At 44.3% G+C, this 21,471-nt stretch overlaps 1 protein-coding gene across 1 annotated transcript in view; it reads right to left on the minus strand.

The window, feature by feature from the left end:
• Positions 1 to 3,267: 3,267 nt before the first annotated feature.
• Positions 3,268 to 21,471, minus strand: part of LOC134528614 (nephrin-like) — a 78,126-nt gene continuing 59,922 nt past the window's right edge. The window contains exons 7-14 of the mRNA XM_063362365.1: positions 19,092 to 19,242; positions 11,851 to 11,981; positions 9,335 to 9,494; positions 7,948 to 8,247; positions 7,056 to 7,376; positions 5,617 to 5,922; positions 5,067 to 5,158; positions 3,268 to 3,553 (exon numbers count right to left, since the gene is read on the minus strand). Of these exons, the coding sequence (XP_063218435.1) occupies positions 3,536 to 3,553; positions 5,067 to 5,158; positions 5,617 to 5,922; positions 7,056 to 7,376; positions 7,948 to 8,247; positions 9,335 to 9,494; positions 11,851 to 11,981; positions 19,092 to 19,242 (1,479 nt within the window). The 3' untranslated portion in view covers positions 3,268 to 3,535. The remainder of the gene's footprint in view (positions 3,554 to 5,066; positions 5,159 to 5,616; positions 5,923 to 7,055; positions 7,377 to 7,947; positions 8,248 to 9,334; positions 9,495 to 11,850; positions 11,982 to 19,091; positions 19,243 to 21,471) is intronic.

Raw genomic sequence — 21,471 nt, forward strand, 5'->3', positions numbered from 1 at the left:
TTAGGGAAAAACTTATCCTTTATAAATATTTGTAAAATTACCCGTAATATAGTGTTTATAATATGTGATTACATTAGATGTCCTTTTCTTTAATGCGAGATCTAGATCTTCGGTAGATTTGTGTAAATGGTTCTGTATTTTAATGTACCAAGCCGATGCCAATCAGGAATATTAAATAGTAAACAGGCAGTGATGTTTTCAATTATTATCCAGGTCATTCTTTTTTGCCTAGGGACCGTACTTCTCACTGCATTTAGTTGGTACACCCTTCTGCGGCTCCCGACTTTAAACTCGAGCGCCTTAAGTAAGGCCTCAAAACTGCGCAACTCTGCTAGTCAGAGTCGCAGACGCGGTAGTTTTCGGTGTTTAAGATACTTATTGATTTTTTATATCACCAGTATGGCATTGGCTGGGATATATAAATTACATAAAGAGGAGATAATGACTAATTTAAAAGCTGCGTCAGTCGAGCACAGTGCGGACGAAAGCATAGATGTTTTAAGACAAAAGTTTGTGGCGCATTTGAAAGGAGAAAGAGTTTCGTGGCAAACGGAACAGGCAGAAGCGAGTGGGTGTGGCTCGCTTAGTACAAATTTTCTAAAAAATAAGTTTGCCTTGCGATCACTAGAAAACGTTCCGAAACTGCAGTCAGCAAATGTAGAGGATATATTAGAGTTTTGCATGGCCGTAGACAAGCTAGCTAACGCAAATTATTTTTCCAAGGAGAGCGATTTAATTTTAGCTGTTGCTTCGCGTTGCACAGGCTTAGCTTACGATATAGTCATTGCGGGTTATAAGAGTCATATGTCATGGGTTGATTGTAAGGAGGCGCTGTGGAATAAGCTTTGTCCTCGGCGGGTTCGTGAGCAATTAATTATGAGTAAAGTTTATAGATTTCAGGAGCTAAATGAAACCGTCTTGCATTTTGTGCAGGAGATTTTGGATTATGCGAAGGCACTAGGAGTGAGTAAGACTGAGGAGGAATGGGTTAGTCTTGTTCTCGAAAATGTTTGTCCACAGGTGCGTCATGAGTCGTGTTACGTGAACAAGCCACATAAGTTGTCAGATTTATTAGAGTGGGCAGTGGCGGTGGAAAACGTTTGTTTTACCAGTTTCCAGTTCAAAAAGCAATTAATGCAAGGCGCGGTGGGCAAAAGTAGTGAATGTTCGCGAGGGCCAAATAAAGTTAAGAAGGGAGGTACGTGTTTTAGGTGTGGGCGTTTAGGGCATTTCGCTCGTGACTGTGGGGTTTGACTTGAGGTCTAAAAGTTTTTTTTATCGTCGTATTGGTTAGTTTTTTTTGGGGTTTTAAATTTTTTGTTTTCTTTTTGGGTGGCTGCTCGACTTAAGTATAGGGCTAATGCTGCTGAGTAGGTTTCTTATTGCGCCTTACGTGTCTCAGAGGTGGATTACGGTTACTACCCCCTAGTAAGGAATTATGTTGCTGTTTGTTAACGAGTAAACGGGAAAGTGGCACAAAGCATTGTTTGGTCTTAATCATTGTTTTTTTTTGTCTCTCTCATGTGTTTTTCTTCGCGTGTTTTTTCTCACTGTGTGCTTTTTTCTTCTTGCTTTTCTTTGAGGTCGTTTGTTTGAATGGCGTGTTTTGAGTGCTTCCCCGTTTTCTCGCCTTATAGTGGCTCGAAGCTACCTAAATTTCTTTGGTTTTTGGCGTTAATTTAGTTTTTTTTTAAGGGGGGGATATTGAGGCGTTTGCCACGCCTCCTTTTAATTTGGTAATTAATTATATCATATGTTTGGCACTTGGTTCATTTTCGTCCTGAAGATTGATTAAAACATAAGCATTACGGACATTCACGGCGCTGCGCTTGTGTGTGTTTCCGCGAGCCAACACCGCGCGGCGCGCGAAGCCTTATGACGTCATGGTGACGCGTTAACCTGCGACGGTCTGCGGCTGGCGAGCGTGGAGACGGTGCTGGCGGCTGGTGGAGTCGACTTCGGCTCGTCGGGTGCAGGCGTGTTGCGCCGCTGCTAAAATGGAAAAGGCTGTTCCATTCACCTACGCATCGACCAGTGCCCAGCCCGGGTTATCGTCCACCATGCTGCGCAACTACAAGTAAGCCTCGACGCAACCGCTATTAACAGCCGGACACCGGGTTGGTTTTTCAAGGAAAAACTATGAGCAGAGAGACTTGACTGATCATAAACTCAAATTCATTATCTTGCTAGTTTCTTGAATCGTAATTGGGCGAAATAAACTCTACTTCTCTTTTTTACGCTACGTGAGAATTTACGTAAACTGCAAGCCAGACTTATCACGTTGCTGTGGTGCGGGATGTGAGACTCGCATAATTACGTCGAAACGAGAGTCCGGTTAGACCAGAATATTCGGAATTGTGCCTAAATAACATTTATAGACAATTACGTCATCCAGGAGTGTAATCAACGGACCTGTTAGGGAAAAACTTATCCTTTATAAATATTTGTAAAATTACCCGTAATATAGTGTTTATAATATGTGATTACATTAGATGTTCTTTTCTTTAATGCGAGATCTAGATCTTCGGTAGATTTGTGTAAATGGTTCTGTATTTTAATGTACCAAGCCGATGCCAATCAGGAATATTAAATAGTAAACAGGCAGTGATGTTTTCAATTATTATCCAGGTCATTCTTTTTTGCCTAGGGACCGTACTTCTCACTGCATTTAGTTGGTACACCCTTCTGCGGCTCCCGACTTTAAACTCGAGCGCCTTAAGTAAGGCCTCAGCATTTCGTGGAATATTTGGCCGCAATGATGTCAAACCCAAAATGATGCCTCCACGAGAGTTTCGAGATTTTCGCGAGTGAAGGGAAGAGCCACATTGGCGAAGAGGATGAGAGACCTCCCCCAAGAGTGACGGGACCGTGAGAGTGCTATTGAGTTGCGCGAGACTGTGTGTGTGGACAGGTGCGTGTTAAGGGGCAAAACACTGTCGAGCCTGGCTCCAGTGAGAAGTGCGGACTGCGGAACTTGACAGACATTGAGTGACTTGCAAATAAATATTTTTACGTGAGAGTTTTGGTTACCAGACATTTTTAAGTACAATTATTTATTAGTAATGTAAATATTAGTAATTAATAAAACTGTAATAAAACTTAATTGGGCTATCCCTTACGACCCTAGTTCCCCACATTATACTTGTAACAATATTTTCCTCAAATCAAGTGCGCTTTGACTACAGATACCAATGAATACACTGAAATATTTTTGCTTTAGGGTTATTAAAAAAAACCATCAGTAGTTTGAAAGGATAAAAAAAACTCTCCAACATATCAAAAAATTTATTTGCTTTCGAAGTTATAACATTCCATTAAAGTTCACATGTAGCTCACAAGTAAACACACATGTAGTTTTGAAACAATGTTCACAGCAGCTTGAGCTCAGACTGTAGTGCGGAGTGTGACCGCATGGAGGGACAGGCTGTTCAGTGTTGGATATCAGGCGTCGCGACTCCCCTCTGGGGCCTTGCTACTGGCACCACCGCTGGGCGACATCTCTGGTGAGGACAGCCACGTCCGGGATGAGCCTCGTTCACCTCGTGATCTGCCCCTGCCGCACAGACCTCTTTCACTGAGATGGTGAGACACAGGAAGGCAAGTAGAACAATCTATGGAACAAGCGAAAGAAAGCGTAACTTGGTGAGCATATGTTTGGCAAAGCAAAATGTTAGTTTTCATCAAATAAAATGTTCACATTTCGGAACCATATTTATAAGCTTTGAATATGATGGTAGCAGTCGGCGCTACTTCTGGTGTAACATGCCATTTTGATCCTCCGCCACCCCAGTATAGCATGTGCAGTCAGGGTACGGTATGGTGAAGCCCCGAACATAGGCCATGTAACTAATGTAGGGCAGTAAAACGTTATTTGTGTCCATTCGACCACCATATCGACTAAAGCCTATGCAATGCTCGGCCAAGTGTTTTTATGATTTATATAATTTTACAGGTAGAAATTAAAATAATCCAAATTATCAGCAATAAACAGGATTTCCAATATCCATTCAGTATCCGAGATAAGCCTCGGTACCTGCACCTGATTTGGTAGAACCCAAATAAATAAGCCAGCGAGTATTTTACGCGCTGGTCCGGTGTTCACTGCAGCCGACACGGATTCCCTAGAGTCATTGGGAAACAGATATGCTGTTTCATTGTGGCATTGGGGCTGACAAAATGCCCAGCTAAAATAAGAGGTTGAGGAAATCCATCCCAGCATCAACACTACCAAAACGCCTTCAGCCTGCTGTAGTGCATACAATGGCATCAAGTGCAAAGCCCCCACAAGAGAACTAAGTGGTACAGGTCTATGCCTCACACCTTTTCCCTGGGACTCTTCGGTCACCCAGAGAACCGGTGATCCAGTCGAAGATTATCCATCCTCCACTAGCTATGCAAGCTTGTGCCCGAGCATTATGTCGCTCACTGTGGCCACCCATCATAGGAGTAGGGACTCCTGATTAGTGTGCTCTAAGCATAGGAGCTACCACTGCCAACCCGGAGACCAACTTCAGTCTGATTCAGGGCCATAAAAGGAATCCTCAACTGTGATCTGTTAAAACATGGATCAGACCCAAGGCACTCTTCACATTACCAGGACAAATCCTTTCAATGACTAATGCCAGACAACCCTGTGGTGACTCTGTTCAAGGTCACTGATATCAGGATTTCAACTGCAAAATGGTTACAGCCAATAAAGGCCAAGGCTGACCCAGCACAAGGATGTCCCAATGCTGGCCACCTGCCACCGCTATCACCACATGCACCATGGGTTCTTGACAGGGAGTTGGTATCTTCAGACACACAGCCTTGGGGGCTTGGGAGTCCACACCCCACCCCCAAGGGGTGTTTAGCACCCATGGTGTAGCCCCAAGAATTAACCAACTAACCCACTTGTTACTGATATCTCAGTTTTGAAAAATGCAAGTATTTTTCTTAATCCAGCAACTTTCTTTAATGGAAAAGCTGTGACCAAATATTTGGCTGTAGGACTGTAGGTAGTAATGGCGATGGTGATTGAAATATGGGCATTAAGAAAAATTAAGTAAATTAAAAAAAACTCTTACATATGTTTTTGCAGTAAAATTGTCTTCATGTTCATCATAATCGTGAGAATTTTCTTGAGGTGAAATAGGTTGTCTGCAGTAGACATTCACACCTGTAAAAAAAAGAGATGTATAACAACCACAATGTAACATCGTAAATCTTTCATATTATTATAAAATAGTTTTGATATTAGGATATAACTTATAGACAGTAAGAAGAACCAGGTCTTTATAAAGGCATTATGTAAATCTTTGAAATTAACAGTAATTAATTAAATGTGCTAAACATTTTTAAATTAAGTATAAGGACTATGGAGCAGGTATATTTTTATGTATTTTGAAAATTATAATAGTTAGCAAACAATAATTTAAATCCCGATAACTTAGAACTCAAACGTCTCCCTACTGAGCAAGAGAGCAGATCAAAAGTGGACCAGGCAATGTGACTGCCAAGGGGCCAGAAGGAAGAACAGCTGCCGGCCTACCATCGGGGCCACTTGTCTGCTTCTCAACCTCACCGCTGTACATCACAGAGATGTATCCGACAGGTGAGTGCTGTGCAGTTTCTCACCTCTGGACGGGTTGAGGATGTCGGGCTTGCGACAGCAGTCGCCGGCGGGCTTCACTACGTACGACATGACGTAGTTCTGGTCCCCGGCATGGGCGATGCTCACATGGCGGGTCAGCTCGCCCGGGGGCTTTTGCTTCGTTGCCTCGAAGGTCTCGTGCTGGTTTTCGTCCGGGGGCAACCGGCGCCGTCGCACCGCCAGCACTGCCACCAGCAGCACGGCCAGGCCCCCGGTCAGCACGGCGCCCGTCAGCACCGCCGCCAGCGACATCCCGTCCATGGCACCTTCGCTCGCCCCGGATATCAACTCTGTGGGAGGCAGAGCTGCTTGCACAAGAGTCTAGACCGTGTAACACCTCTCTTTGCTCGGTTTCTCAATAAGGAACCTCATGGTTCCAAGGTGGGCATCACTTTAGTGACCTCAGAGTGCAGTTTTAACTTATTAAAAAATAATATACTGCGATTGACGAAAATATGGAATGCCATTACCGAATTAATAAAGTTATTAACATTTCACAGCTATACATGTAGGATTAAGGTAAATTAGGGGCTTCCTAACAACTTGGGGTACCAACTCGGGTATTCATAAATTGAGTCTTGCTGAGAACTGACCCTCGCCAAATAAAAGTAACATGTCAGTGATCATAGCCACATTGAGAAAGTGGAGATATTTCCCCCCAAGATATATCACACAATAAACGAATATCCTAATAATATTGGGATATTGAGATATTTTTCTCTGTTATTCTAAATGTCAATAGAAAGTTCTACAGATATCCTCGGTTTATCAATCATGCTTCTTCACTGCATAATTCCCTGGTGCATTGCTCGCCATTCATGCAAACTAAATCTTCATCGCATGTACCTTAAGTACCACCTCACTGTGTGTAACTTATTGTCAACTACCAGCTTCAGCTTACTCCAGCTTCTACCGTACAGTCTACGCTGCCCGTACATATTTCCCATAATGGTGCTTGCTGCACTCACTCCACTGGTCGCCGCAAGAGCCGCTGTCATCTCCCGATTACACCAATAACCCATGAAAACATTCGCACTTACCAAAATTATAGCACATGTATTTATTTTGATCACCATTTTGACCAGAGTAAATTACTCAAAAATAAATTGATTATAAAAAATTAAATACTTAAAAATTGTAGAAGTTACAAAATAAACTAATAGAATATAAAATACCAATGAAGTTGGGAGGGAGAGGGGAAAGTGCTTCTTTCTTGGATCACTGGTAGCTGCACCTAGGATATATTTAGGTTATTTATGTAGTTAACCTGATAAAAACTAAAAATACCTTGATATATAGTAACTTATAGATTCATGGAAGTCCTGATAACAAGTAACGGGCTAATACAGAATATAGTAGAGATACTGCGAGATGTTTGGGGCCCAGTGATGTCACGGTACCAGGAACGGTCTAGCGGTCGTACCGGTGCGCTTCTCGGTGTCGCCGAGCGTGATGCCCTCGAGCACGGTGACCTCGCCGCGGCCCTTCTGGTTGACGGCGTACAGCACGAGGTGGAGGGCCGGCGTGTGCGCGGGCAGCAGGTCGTCCAGCTCCACGCGGAAGAAGGGCCGGCGCGGTGCCGTGGCGTTCAGGCGCAGTCTCATGGTGCGCGACTCGTACGCCTCCAGCACGAAGCTCTGCGGCAGGCCGCCGTCGTAGCCCGCCAGGCACTCCACATCCAGGGCGTCGGTCGAGAGGTTGGCCGCCGGCCGCAGCGTGCAGTTGCGCAGCGGGCTCGGCCTCACTGCAGGCCACATGGGTTCACGTCACCAGCACTCGAGGCACTTACATCACGCACAACACTCTCGAGCATGGTTTACTCTCAACTCTCAAACAGGCACGATAAAATCATGCAGTATGCTATGATGAGCTGACTGGTAAACTTAATACAGGCCTGCAAGGTTGTCAGTAAAAGCTTCATGCTGATCCATTTAAGTTATTTGTGTACTCACATAAATACTCTTTCTAATGTATTATTACAATAATATATATTTAATTAAATGCATACAATTTTAAATTTACAGTAACATTTTGCTCTTTAATTATAAATTTTGTTAACATCCATCACACCAGATTCTTCATGATCAACACAAGACCACCAGGGACCAATGAAACTTCTTAAAGACTGGATCTCCAAGGTGTTAAATCAAGCAACAATGTCAGTTTTATGGAGTTGGGCATCATGGCGAAAGCCCATCAGGACTGGTGTTGTTACTTGGTACTCAAATGACCCGGAGTTGTATAATATTATAGAAGGTACATCTGAAGGCCCTGTGCGATAGTAATGCCATCCTGGGATGTAAGAGGACACACACCAGCAGGCACCACCTGGAAGACGCACGGGTCGGCCTGGCGCCCTATTGTGTTGCGGCCCCAGCAGGCCAGCATCCCATAGTCACGCTCCGACACTGGGATGTACTCCAGCACGCTGGAGGCACCATCTTCCAGGGACCCGGCGAGGCGCCGTGGCGCATCCACGCCGTCACCGCTGTGGTTGAACTGCCACTCGAAGGCGGCGGCGGCGGGGTCGGCGTCCACCACGCAGCGCAGCTGGAGTGCCTCGTGCAGGGACGCACCCACTACCTGGTGCTCGGGGTGTCTGCACACTGGCGCGACTGCACACCCACTAACCTCAGCAACACCTGCACCTAGCACAGCATCAGCCAACACTCACGCTACCACCATCATCTACACTCTCACTCCCATGGAAGGTCAGCAGTATGTATCTGCACCTTGCATACAACCAGAAACACTCACGGCCCTGTCGCGATCTACACTCAGTCAGTGCATTTCACATACCATCAATAATACTCACTCACTCCACAGTCGTCATATCATACACAAGCAAAAATTGTTTTCTCTACACATCAAACACTTTGTACAACTCTCTGACACACTGATTATTATCCTCCACACAACTGAATCATAAGGTCCAACCACCGCCAACAGCTTCTCAATCTCTTGCTTCAACATTACTAACACTTCTTATATTTCATACAAAGTACATTTTCTTCCACACCTCGCCAAGATTGGTAAACACTTGAATTTATCATTTAATAGTCTACCAACACACTCTTACTAACACTAGTTTCCTAAAATCTATAATTATCTTTGAATCATGATTAATATGGCAAGCTGTTGCAAGTTAGACATATTCACACTGCTAACTGTCGCAAACCAAAAGTGGGTATTTACAAGCAAGCATTTACATGACCACAAAAACTGTAACTGATTTGTGTCAGTAGTGCGTTTCGATGGTTCGCCAGAATAACTTAGGGGGATTAGGGGAAAATAATATGGGCTGGAGTACTAAAAAAAGGATGCACATTTTTCAAATTGTGAGTCCAACAGAGAACTGCTGGTTTACAAAAACCTATATATGTAGAAACATGTAATGCCATACATTATTGGTCCAGCATTGAGAATTAAATACTCAGTGCCCTTTGTAGGTCAGAATTACAATGCAGAAAATGATTGGTTCTTCGGGTTTTAAGAACAAACAAATATTACCAAATTACTACATCATGGTGAATAGTTTCAACTGATGCTCAGGTGTGTTAATGTGTTTGAGTACTAAATGAAACCTACAAACACACACCATGTCTTTGCTGTTTACATCAAAATAATTTTACAGTTCTACGATAAAGTCGTTTGTGTAGGATGAGACCAAATGCAGAAGATGCAAGTGAGCAGATAACTTACACTGCACGCGGAGCAAGACAGGCTCGCTGGTGGTCTCGCCACGGTCGTTGGCAGCACTGCAGGCATAATGGCCGCCCTGGCGGCGGGACACGCCCTGCAGCACCAGGCTGCTTGTGCTGAGGATCACGCCCCACGACACGTTCTGCCCGACCGCAGCGCCCTGCACACACCGCGACTCACCACCTCCAGTCCTCCACCACAACTCTGCGAGGAACCGTCTCTAGATACACACACTCCAGTGCTACTCGGGCATTGTTGAGGTACACATCTGCCCTACACCGCCCTGCACACACCGCGACTCGCCACCTCCACCACAACTCTGCGAGGAACCGACCCTAGTTGCCCACTCTCCAGTTGCAAATTATTCCATTAATTTTGACATGATAAAATTTGTGTTGTTCGTTTACAGACTGCTGCTTTATTTTACTTTTTCTGCCAATTGGCTATGGTTATGATACGATTTAGTAAAATCTTTATTACCTTCTAGTCATTCTGGGCATATTAAATTACACATGACCCAATGATAGGTGGCATTAATATGTGCTTCACTTCAGCTTATCTCCGAATAATAACACAAACTTTGCAGGTAACTTAATACATAATTTACACTTCCAGTAAACACAGTAGATGCTGAAAGTGTTGGTTTCTGGAGTCCCCTCGTCACCAAAGTCTGACTGGCTGGAGGAGGGCGGTGGGATAGTGCCGATTGGGCGCTAGCCTAGCCAACCAACAAGTCACTTCTGTCCTCCAAGGTGCAGCTTGCAATGAAGATGGGTGGGATGGGAACCTCCCTTCGTTCTGGTCAACCTTTAACCTTCGACACCTTTTTACATTTTTCCTGAACACTATCCCACGCGTGGAGCGAAACTGTTTAGTGGTAAGTTACTTGAATCGCCTTCCAGATGACCAAAGCTTGAATCCCAGTCCTTCCATTTTTCTTCGAGATCACTTCAAGATAATGCCGGGGTGGCACCACTTTGGGCCGTGGTCGAGTCCCTGGCCTAATATTCATGGTCTATCTGGATGCATGTTGCGGTATTCCAAGACATTCGGGTAAGGTAGCGGTTAAGCACTGCCTTGTTGGGATACAACCGTGACCTAATTCGCAGGCCGTATTCCAGAACGTGTCCAAACCGAATCCCAGTAAGGAAACAAATCAGCAACCATTTTAATGAACTGTGCCCTGCGCGGGGCTATGAACTGGTTTCAACGTATATTAGCGGACATTCTGCAACCATCGATACTTTTACTATGGCATAAATACTAAAGATAGCAGCACCATCGATCAAAAATAGAACAGCCTCTCTAATTTTTCAGGTACTCATATAGTTGACAATATTTCTTGTTATGACCATTAAAGGTTATAAAATGTATTACATCATAGTTTAGCTATCATAAAGTTTCAATTGGCACACCAACATTCTGGGTACGTCTCCCAATGATCACAAAAATTACTATAAAAGAGTTAATGGCTCCAGATGTGGGGCTACCATCCGGACGAAATAAACGAAAAAGTGAGCTCTGCTCCTAAAAACAAGGGACTGGCCGTGTCCTATCGTGCGCTAGGAATACGGTTAGGATACAGGTGTAGCATATTCAACACCTAAACCCTTATTTGTGACTGGGAATACCGCCCTAACACTCTATAATGACTGTGCTTGTGACGTTATACACTTAGTATACATGCAGAGTGCGAAAAGTTTTGGGCCCAACATTGAAAGGTTTAGTTGCCAATACAACCGTTGAAACTGTGTCATGGTGGCCACAGTTGGCTTTTGAGGCTACGACATGTATCTGTTTATTTTGGGTTTCAGTTTGTTAACATGACTTTCTAATACTTTAATCTGCAAGAATGTGGTCTTTCAGAGTCCACAGTAGCAGTCTTCCTGCTGGACCCTGTACGTCCCCTGTTCGAAGCAGCTGAAATGTGACAGTTTTGACGGCCTGGCGCACAGAAGTCAAGAACCTGTCTGTGCCATCGTGACTCTATGGTGAGGAGACGCGTGGCCTCGAAGCAGAAAACAGGGAATAGTCGGCTATGGTCGTTTAGGGTGGCATTTTGACAGTGTGGTGGGGTGTCAGGGTGTCAGTGTGGTGGGGTGTCAGAGTGCCAAGGTGCAAGGGTGTCAATATGCCAGGGTGTCAGGGTGTCAGTGTGGTGGGGTGTCAGAGTGCCAAGGTGCAAGGGTGTCAAGATGCCAGGGTGTCAGGGTGTGGGTGTCAGGGTGCAGGGTGTCAGGATGCATGGTGCCAAGATATCAAGGTGTCAAGGTGCAGGTTGCAGGGTGCCAAGGTGTCAGGGTGCCAGGGTGTCAGGGTGCCAAGGTGTCAGGGTGCCAAGGTGCCAGGGTGCTAGGGTGCCAGCGTGCAGGGTGCCAAGGTGCTAGGGTGCAGGGTGCCAAGGTGTCAGGGTGCCAAGGTGCCAGGGTGCTAGGGTGCCAGGGTGCAGGGTGCCAAGGTGCTAGGGTGCAGGGTGCAGGGTGCCAGGGTGCCAAGGTGCAAGGCTGCCAACTCACGTCGTGCGTCCAGGCGATGCGGTGTTCCCGGGGGTTGGCGCGCACCTCGCACTCGAAGTACACGTCCTCGCCCTGCTTGATGTCGGCCGCGTCCAGCGTGCTGCCCAGCCGCAGCGACACTAGCGGCGGGTCTGCGAACCACGCCGCGCCATCTTGCCTGCTTCCTCATTCATGCATCCTCTCACCTTTGAATATATATACTGTATAGAAGTTGCCAGCTCAGGTTAAAATTTCTAATACGGTTTTGAGGTAGTTGGTTAGTTCACCGCCGCAATCGCCACCATCTCTAGGGCATCGACTTGTGGTGGTCCCTAGCGGACAAGTGTCGAACTCTTCAAACACCCCTTCCCCCTCCCATTAAACGAACTTGAGCTGCAGTGAATGATAGGTGGGGGGTGCGGGGAATGACAGCGGGCGACAGTGCTGCGCTCTAACGTGTAAATAACAACTAAGACGATACAGGGCGTTACAGCAGTGCACTGCAGCGGTGAAGTTCCCAAGCTGCTCATCATACGCTTCTGAAAAACGTAGAGTAAATCCTATCCACTCGCGACTTCTATACAGTATATATATTCAAAGCTCTCACCAAGCATGCCACAGATTCTCTTGTACATACTGATGCAAATTTAATAACATTGGTCATTTTTGCCGGGTGGGATAAAAAACGAAACCTATTTTATATCATGGTTACAAAATCGACAAAACAAATTACTGGATGATAATATAAATTATTTGTGTCCTGATGAGGCCAGTTTTTGAACACAAAACTTTGGAATTAAGTTACGCAGAAACATTTAAATAGTCCAAAATGTATTAAGATGATCCACCTATACTACCCGTATATTCGCCCGAAACTGCAGAGCGTACTTGTCCAGCTCGGGAATAATTGATAGGGTGAAAGTGTAGGACTTTGTTGCTTGAGTATGTTGAGAGAGATGCAATAAACAAAACTTTTCGGGATAATCCTATTTAGAATATATTGATGTACTGTAATCCTAAAAATGTAATTTTAATGTCACGATAAAAATGTAGCCAAAAAAGAATCGATTGAAAATATGCTTATTAGTTTCAGCAAATAAATTAATTGATTAGGACTACTATGTTCAAGAAGTTTCGCGATTGGTAAATTTTTATATATAAGCCCTAAAGCAGTCTTTATTCGAAATCTATCATTTTAAATTTTTTATAATAAAGCACGAGTCTGAATTGAATTTATTTTTAAATAGTTTGTATAATATTACATACTTCATTTTCATTTATTGTCACATAATTATTGAAATTACATCTACCGGTCTAATAAATAGTTTAAGAGTAAACCAGGTTATGATAACCTGTACATAACAGATTGATAATGTATTATTTCTAGGTAAATAAAACTAAATACATTTGGTTTATTATTTTGTAAGTTATATAAACGAACTAAGACGAACTGAGTGAAAATAGCATGTAAAAAATGCAAAAGTAAAAAAATTACTTAATTATAATTATGTATGATTGAAAAAATATGAAACCTTCCTGGAAATTGCATTTATCCCCTACCCACCCATTTTCGACCGCCGTATCTCGTTAAGCGTTTATACGGTCGGTAATTTCCTTATGAACACTGAGCAATAACGATATTGAATATTTATTTTTTGACGTGACGTCTAATTAATCAATGAACGCTGGCTGCACACACGAAAAAGTGTCCCGTAACGCACACTTCCCCGTTACGCTGTGTCCCGTTACGCTCATTGTACGCTTGCGCCGCATCAATCTGTTCCACTCGATTGGAACAACCAACGATTTGACTTTTTCAAGGCACATTAAACTTGAACCACTCCCATTCCTTTCCTACTTTTCCTATCATCGTCCTATCCTTAACAGTTTAACACAGATTGGAAGAAGTTAAATAGCAAACATGTATAAAAGTTTTAGTTAAAATAATAAACATATTTGAATTAATGAGTGCAAATAAAAGTAAATTTATCAATTAAATTGTAGATTTAATTTCACTACTTCTTTGTATCCATACAAAATAATGATAATTCAATAAAAATGATTCAATTTTATTCATAAAAGTATGCAATCATTTAATCAATGTGTTGTTATGACGTTGTCACGTTAAACTATCGTCCGTAAAACGACTTCACAGACAACCAAGTTTTTCCCCATTTCAAACGTCAGAAAGTCAGGAACATGACTTAATACGAACCCAGTAATGATAGAACGAAACAATCACGTCCAGGCGTTTGTCTCGCTGTAGGCTTGTGGTCTGTCTGTCCATCACAGAACTCTGAAGACACACGCCGCTGACAGGAAGGCCGCGCCGGGGACGATCCACAACGCCGAACGTACAATAACGCCGAAAACCATAACGTTGAATGCCAAATTGACTACAACGCCGACAGCTAGAAAACTGCTGTGTACCACAACGACGAATTACCACAACGCAGAAATACATTAACGCCACAAAGGTTAGGTTAGGTTAGGTAAGGTTAGCACACAAATTCATTCAGTTGTTTTTCATTTTGCTCCTGTGCCCCCCCCCCCCCTTCCCCACAGCAACATTTTTCGGCGTTACTGTATTTCGGCTTTGTGGTACACAGCAGTTTTCTAGCTGTCGGCGTCGCGGTCAATTTGGCATTCGGCGTTATTGTACGTTCGGCGTTGTGGTATTTCGGCGTTGTGGTAACGACCCGGCCGCGCCTACACGTGATGCATGATAATGTGACAGTCAGCAGGTCGAGCGTTGCTTGGTTCGGAGCGCGGGTATTGTGGGTGTGTCGGGGGGAAAGGGAGGGTCACCACATCAAAAGCCTGGGCTGGCTACCACGTATATGAATACATTCGTTACGTCTGTCGCGACGCTGCGGACCGTATGTCCTCTGACCCCGTCACTGGGTGGTGGAGGTGGTGGGGGGTATCCCCCCCCTCTGACTCTGACGAAGACTCTCTGTCCGCCAGTTTGCCTCGTCAGAGTTCAAGCTTGATCTCGTTTCATAAACTGGCACCGACCACATTTCCTGACGCGCCATTGTGTTTCGAGCACCGAGCGGAGATCACTAGGATCTTTGGAAGTGATCCGTAATGCGTGGTGGTTCATGTGCAACGATCTCGGATCGACACTGCACGAGCAGACATGACATTTTTATGGACTTTGTGCAGGTTGCTTCAATCAAATGTTTCCGATCATTTAATTATAATACATGCGTCAAATAATGCTTCATGTTCTAGTCGTGCCACCACTTCTCAAGTGAAATACCCATATTTTAAGATTATTAAATGCTCGTTATTTTAGTTTAATGTTTTAATAATGTTTTTTTTTATTTCGTAGCGTAACTACTTTCGATATTAAATATTTGTTTTCTAGACAAAACCTATTGATGTTTCAGACTGCTCTGATTTGTAATTATTTAAAATATCAGTATATTTTTCAATCGCTATTAACTATCAAGACAACGGCCGCATGAACAGCTATCATGTGGCAAAAGTATTAATAATTTTATCGCCATGTCACAATCGATAGAAATTGTTGAAAATAAGAAAATGAGTTTTTAGTAAGCGACTGTTGCGTGGAAATTAAAAACATAACTATAATTCTATCCTACTTTAATTAAGAGCACCGTGTGTGTACCTCATAGCTGTCAACAAAAAATTTAAGAAAAAAAATTAACGCGAAATACTTAAACAGTAATAAATCCGTCGATATTGCTTTAACACCAAATATAAATGCCTCGAAAATGCAATAAGAACGTTGTGAAGATGTTTACAAGTTCGTCCGTTATTTGCAAGCCGTTGAACGTTTTCCTGTGAGGTCTCGCTACGAATAATATCCAAGAACTATTACATGAACCAATGTGTGTCGTGAAAATTTATTTCGGGTAGTGTTACCATCGCTTAAACACGTATTTTTGAATCGATACAAATGTTTTACCCTCACTTTACCCGAGACGCGAATCCGGAGGTCGGCTAAGCCAACAGGGTAGACAACACTCCAGTGATATCGATATAATTCGTACGTAATCACATCACACGTAAGCCCATTTTAGCTCCACTCATACACAAGGCAGTTTATCCACTCGCTCATACTAAGAATTTTGGGCCGCCGAAAACAATCATGCTATAGGAAAAGTAAAAATTTTAAAAGAACAGTTACAAATTTATTGGTGTCCAGATGACGTAGGTTTTCAACAGTTTACTCCAAAATTAGCGCATGGCCTTTCTCATCAATGTAAACTTTCGGTTATGTTTGTCAAAATATATATTCATATGAAGCATAATTTAATTTTTTTTGCACTACCATGATGCAGAGAGGGAGAGAGAGACAAAGAATAAATAATTAATCTTTTTTTTTGTTAATATACCACAAAAGGATAAAATAATTTCTCCTAGCCACATACAGATTTATAACTCCATTACAAATTGTTCTGAATATTTGTGATCATGAATTTTAAATAGCTATGAAAATAATTGTAAGATTTAAACGAAAAAAAAGTGGGGTGCATGCAGCAATAAAGCGTGTAATGAGTAGCTGACTTGGAAACTCTCACAACAGTACATATAATTTTCAGTGCAGTTAAAATGCTAGTGGCCTATGTGAACTACTCATAGTCCATTGCATGCGCCCCACGTTTTATTTCTTTTGAAATCTTACAAGTATTTCATATCTATTAAAAATCCACAATCACAAAATTTCAAAACAAACTGTAAGGGTTTATAAATCGGTATAGGGCTAGGAGAAACTATTTTATACATTTTAGTCCATTTTAAAAATGTTGTATACAAAAGATTTATCTAATTATTATTTTCTTCTATTTAGTCTATTAATCTATGACTTTTTCACCAAAAAGTTATATAGTGCTTGTGAGTTTCTTTCTGGTTGAAGAAAGCACATCAAACCCTGTCTCGCTGGTTCAGTTTGTACAAAGAATACATATTTTAGAGGTTGGGTAAATTAAAGGCTGGTTTTCCTTCTATAATAACTTATTTAAAATATCTGTATGAATTTACCCGCATGTTTGTTTTAAAATTTCTTTAAATATAATATCAAGAAGTTATTTTTTTAAAAAAAATTTATTTACATTTTGAAAATGTTGTAACGCAAAGAAAATATATAGATTTGTATTTTCTCAGGCTGTAAAATTTAGGGTTAAATGTGTTAATGAATTTGTAAAGAACATTAAACAAGACAGCTGAAGAGTTAACGAAAGAATTAGGTTAAATGTAACATCATGTTTATGAAATCATTCCGACCTCAACTTGGAGCAGACGGTGATGTAGGCACCGCCTGCCTAGAGCCGCGTTATGCAACCTGCAACACTGCTATGCTCAGCTTGTAGCCTAACTCCAAGATTCCGGGGGCATTGCTAACAAAACCAAAACATGTTCTGTGCCGAACAGACAAACACACATACAGAGAAGACTCTAGTTAATAAAAACGTGGTAGTAACTTCTTAAGTGAGCGGCCATTATGCAATAAGGAAGGGATACAGGGGGCGAGGCTGCCTTGCGTGTTAGGAGTGAAAATGTGGAATAATGTTCTACGCAATCTGTTAAAATTTGGCGTTGATCCGACACGCATTTGTATTTATATAGGAGACAAACCTAACAACACGTAGTAATTATTTTTCACAATACATAGAAGTGAGTATTTTTCGTGAAAAGATTTAAAGACTAGTTGTGTAATAAACCACTGTAACACATTACAGTGTTTCATGAATGGTTGAGCTTCTTTCAACGACACGCACGAAATATAGCTATTTTTTTGCGGAAACAAACGTTTCCTGAATGGTCCATTCAAATAAGGAAACGAATGGATTCTCTTGTAGACGGCCGCCAATCACAAGGAAGAAACCGCTGGCGCAAACATACCTTGTTGCAGTAGAATGAGAGGTTAGATGTTTCCGCCAAAATACCTGCCTCCAAAAATTTTATCGCGTGTAGTCTACTCAATTCCGCTCTATGATCAGCCACGGAAATCAAGACCACCACTGCGAGAGAAACGCGCGTTAAGTTCTTGTGTTTGTCGATTTTTTTCCAATTGTGAGAACATTTTTATTGATGTCCTCGTCGAAAATTAGAATACATGGCCAAGTCTCATATTTTTACATGCTGTATTTGACGATAAACGAGATAAAAATCTATTATTTGAAACGATTTTAATACCACTCCTTTATTTATTTATTTTTCTGTCAAGGAAGGTACTTATTTAGAGTCTCGGTATAAAAATGATAAGTGAATAAAACTTCAGACTTTTCCAATTGATTGTATATTTTATATTACGTCGTGTTCCTTCGTTGCTTGCTGCAAGTTGTCATGACGAAGATAACATTACGATACAGATGAGACGGCTGTATCATTTCGGATACCTTACAAAAATGTTAAAATACATTTTTACTGAGAGGGAAAAATGTACAAAAATCAACTTTCAGCACAACAAAACGATATAGAATGCCAATACCGGGACAGTTATGCGGTGGCCTGCAAGTACCATACAACTATTACTGAGTCACAGGGAACTATTAGAGACTATAATTTGGAATGTTCTGCTACATACTTCATTCTGTCACGGGCACTGGAGTTATGTAAATGCTGCCTCGTAAACCAATTACTTAACCGTTCAGAAGACAAACTCTGCAATTTTTTTTTAAATTTATTTATTTGTTCAACAGCTCGGAGCATTTTGTGAGCTATGATTGGTGATTTAAAATAAAATGGCATGTCGAAAAACAAAGGTAGCTCACTGTGAATCACAACTGAGGTACTTTGTGGCTTACCATTTTGTTTTGCCCAGCAGGTGTCTTACCATTAAAAAATTAATGCACTGTTCTGTCATTTGTAGTCATAACTAGAGACCGGAAAAATTCGCGAATTCATTTCGCGATAGGCCTAAATACAAATAGTTATACTTCAGTGCTACCTCTGCTATTGGTTCACAACTCACCTGGATGTTTCTGGGCCAATGAGAAACAACCAACCTAAGGCTTTATCGAATCACAGGCTGCTACGTTGGGACGTCTCACAAGACAGCAGCCAATGAGTGGGTCACATTTGACCGAGAGTACGTAGAACTATTGAGTTCTTCCTACAGGTCATTGAACCCACGAATTATTCCGTTCCCTAGTCATAACCATTAACCAATGTATCAGGTTGTACAGTTGTTGTTCTAGCACATATAAGCTGGGTTACCATTGGTAGGTGCAGTATGATCGTGCGGCCAATGCGGGTAGAGCCTCAGCGGGGGGCAGGCAGCTACTCACACACGACGTTGAGAGCCAGCGAGTCGTCGAGGCCGGCGGCCGCCATGCTGGGGTTGTCGGCGCGGCACTGCAGCAGTCGGCCGTCGTCCTCTGGGGCCGGCGAGAAGGTCAGCGTGCTGACCTCCCTGCCCTCGCCGCCGGACGTCTCCACCTGCACACTCTCTCCCTCTCTTGCTCTGGCCCTCTCTTCCTCCACCTGCACACACACACTAGATCTGGCCCTCTCTTCATCCACCTACACACTCTCCCTCTCTAGCTCTGACCCTCCTTCCTCCACCTGCACACTCTCCCTCTCTAGCTCTGGCCATCTCTTCCTCCACCTGCACACTCTCTCTCTAGCTCTGGCCCTCTCTTCATCCAACTACACACACTCCCTCTCTAGCTCTGGCCCTCCTTCCTCCACCTGCACACTCTCTCCCTCTCTAGCTCTGGCCATCTCTTCCTCCACCTGCACACTCTCTCTCTAGCTCTGGCCCTCTCTTCATCCACCTACACACTCTCCCTCTCTAGCTCTGGCCCGCCTTCCTCCACCTGCACACTCTCTCCCTCTCTAGCTCTGGCCCTCCTTCCTCCACCTGCACACTCTCTCCCTCTCTAGCTCTGGCCCTCACTTCCTCCACCTGCACACTCTCTCTCTAGCTCTGGCCCTCTCTTCATCCACCTACACACACTCCCTCTCTAGCTCTGGCCCTCCTTCCTCCACCTGCACACTCTCTCCCTCTCTAGCTCTGGCCCTCACTTCCTCCACCTGCACACTCTCTCTCTAGCTCTGGCCCTCTCTTCATCCACCTACACACTCTCCCTCTCTAGCTCTGGCCATCTCTTCCTCCACCTGCACACTCTCTCTCTAGCTCTGGCCCTCTCTTCATCCACCTACACACTCTCCCTCTCTAGCTCTGACCCTCCTTCCTCCACCTGCACACTCTCTCCCTCTCTAGCTCTGGCCCTCACTTCCTCCACCAGCACACTCTCTCTCTAGCTCTGGCCCTCTCTTCATCCACCTACACACTCTCCCTCTCTAGCTCTGGCCCTCCTTCCTCCACCTGCACACTCTCCCTCTCTAGCTCTGGCCATCTCTTCCTCCACCTGCACACTCTCTCCCCAGCTCTGGCCCTCTCTTCCTCCACCTTCACACACTCTCCCTCTAGCTCTGGCCCTCTCTTCCTCCACCTGCACACTCTCTCCCTCTCTAGCTCTGGCCCTCACTTCCTCCACCTGCACACTCTCTCTCTAGCTCTGGCCCTCTCTTCATCCACCTACACACTCTCCCTCTCTAGCTCTGACCCTCCTTCCTCCACCTGCACACTCTCCCTCTCTAGCTCTGGCCATCTCTTCCTCCACCTGCACACTCTCTCTCTAGCTCTGGCCCTCTCTTCATCCACCTACACACTCTCCCTCTCTAGCTCTGACCCTCCTTCCTCCACCTGCACACTCTCTCCCTCTCTAGCTCTGGCCCTCACTTCCTCCACCTGCACACTCTCTCTCTAGCTCTGGCCCTCTCTTCATCCACCTACACACTCTCCCTCTCTAGCTCTGGCCCTCCTTCCTCCACCTGCACACTCTCCCTCTCTAGCTCTGGCCATCTCTTCCTCCACCTGCACACTCTCTCTCTAGCTCTGGCCCTCTCTTCATCCACCTACACACTCTCCCTCTCTAGCTCTGGCCCTCCTTCCTCCACCTGCACACTCTCCCTCTCTAGCTCTGGCCATCTCTTCCTCCACCTGCACACTCTCTCCCCAGCTCTGGCCCTCTCTTCCTCCACCTTCACACACTCTCCCTCTAGCTCTGGCCCTCTCTTCCTCCACCTGCACACTCTCTCCCTCTCTAGCTCTGGCCCTCACTTCCTCCACCTGCACACTCTCTCTCTAGCTCTGGCCCTCTCTTCATCCACCTACACACTCTCCCTCTCTAGCTCTGACCCTCCTTCCTCCACCTGCACACTCTCCCTCTCTAGCTATGGCCATCTCTTCCTCCACCTGCACACTCCCTCTCTAGCTCTGGCCCTCTCTTCATCCACCTACACACTCTCCCTCTCTAGCTCTGGCCCTCTCTTCCTCCACCTGCACACACTCTCTCTAGCTCTGGCCCTCTTCATCCACCTACACACTCTCCCTCTCTAGCTCTGGCCCTCCTTCCTCCACCTGCACACTCTCCCTCTCTAGCTCTGGCCATCTCTTCCTCCACCTGCACACACTCTCTCTAGCTCTGGCCCTCTTCATCCACCTACACACTCTCCCTCTCTAGCTCTGGCCCTCCTTCCTCCACCTGCACACACTCTCTCTAGCTCTGGCCCTCTTCATCCACCTACACACTCTCCCTCTCTAGCTCTGGCCCTCCTTCCTCCACCTGCACACTCTCCCTCTCTAGCTCTGGCCATCTC

Source organism: Bacillus rossius, chromosome 1, assembly GCF_032445375.1.
Source record: "Bacillus rossius redtenbacheri isolate Brsri chromosome 1, Brsri_v3, whole genome shotgun sequence".
Classification (NCBI taxonomy): domain Eukaryota; kingdom Metazoa; phylum Arthropoda; class Insecta; order Phasmatodea; family Bacillidae; genus Bacillus; species Bacillus rossius.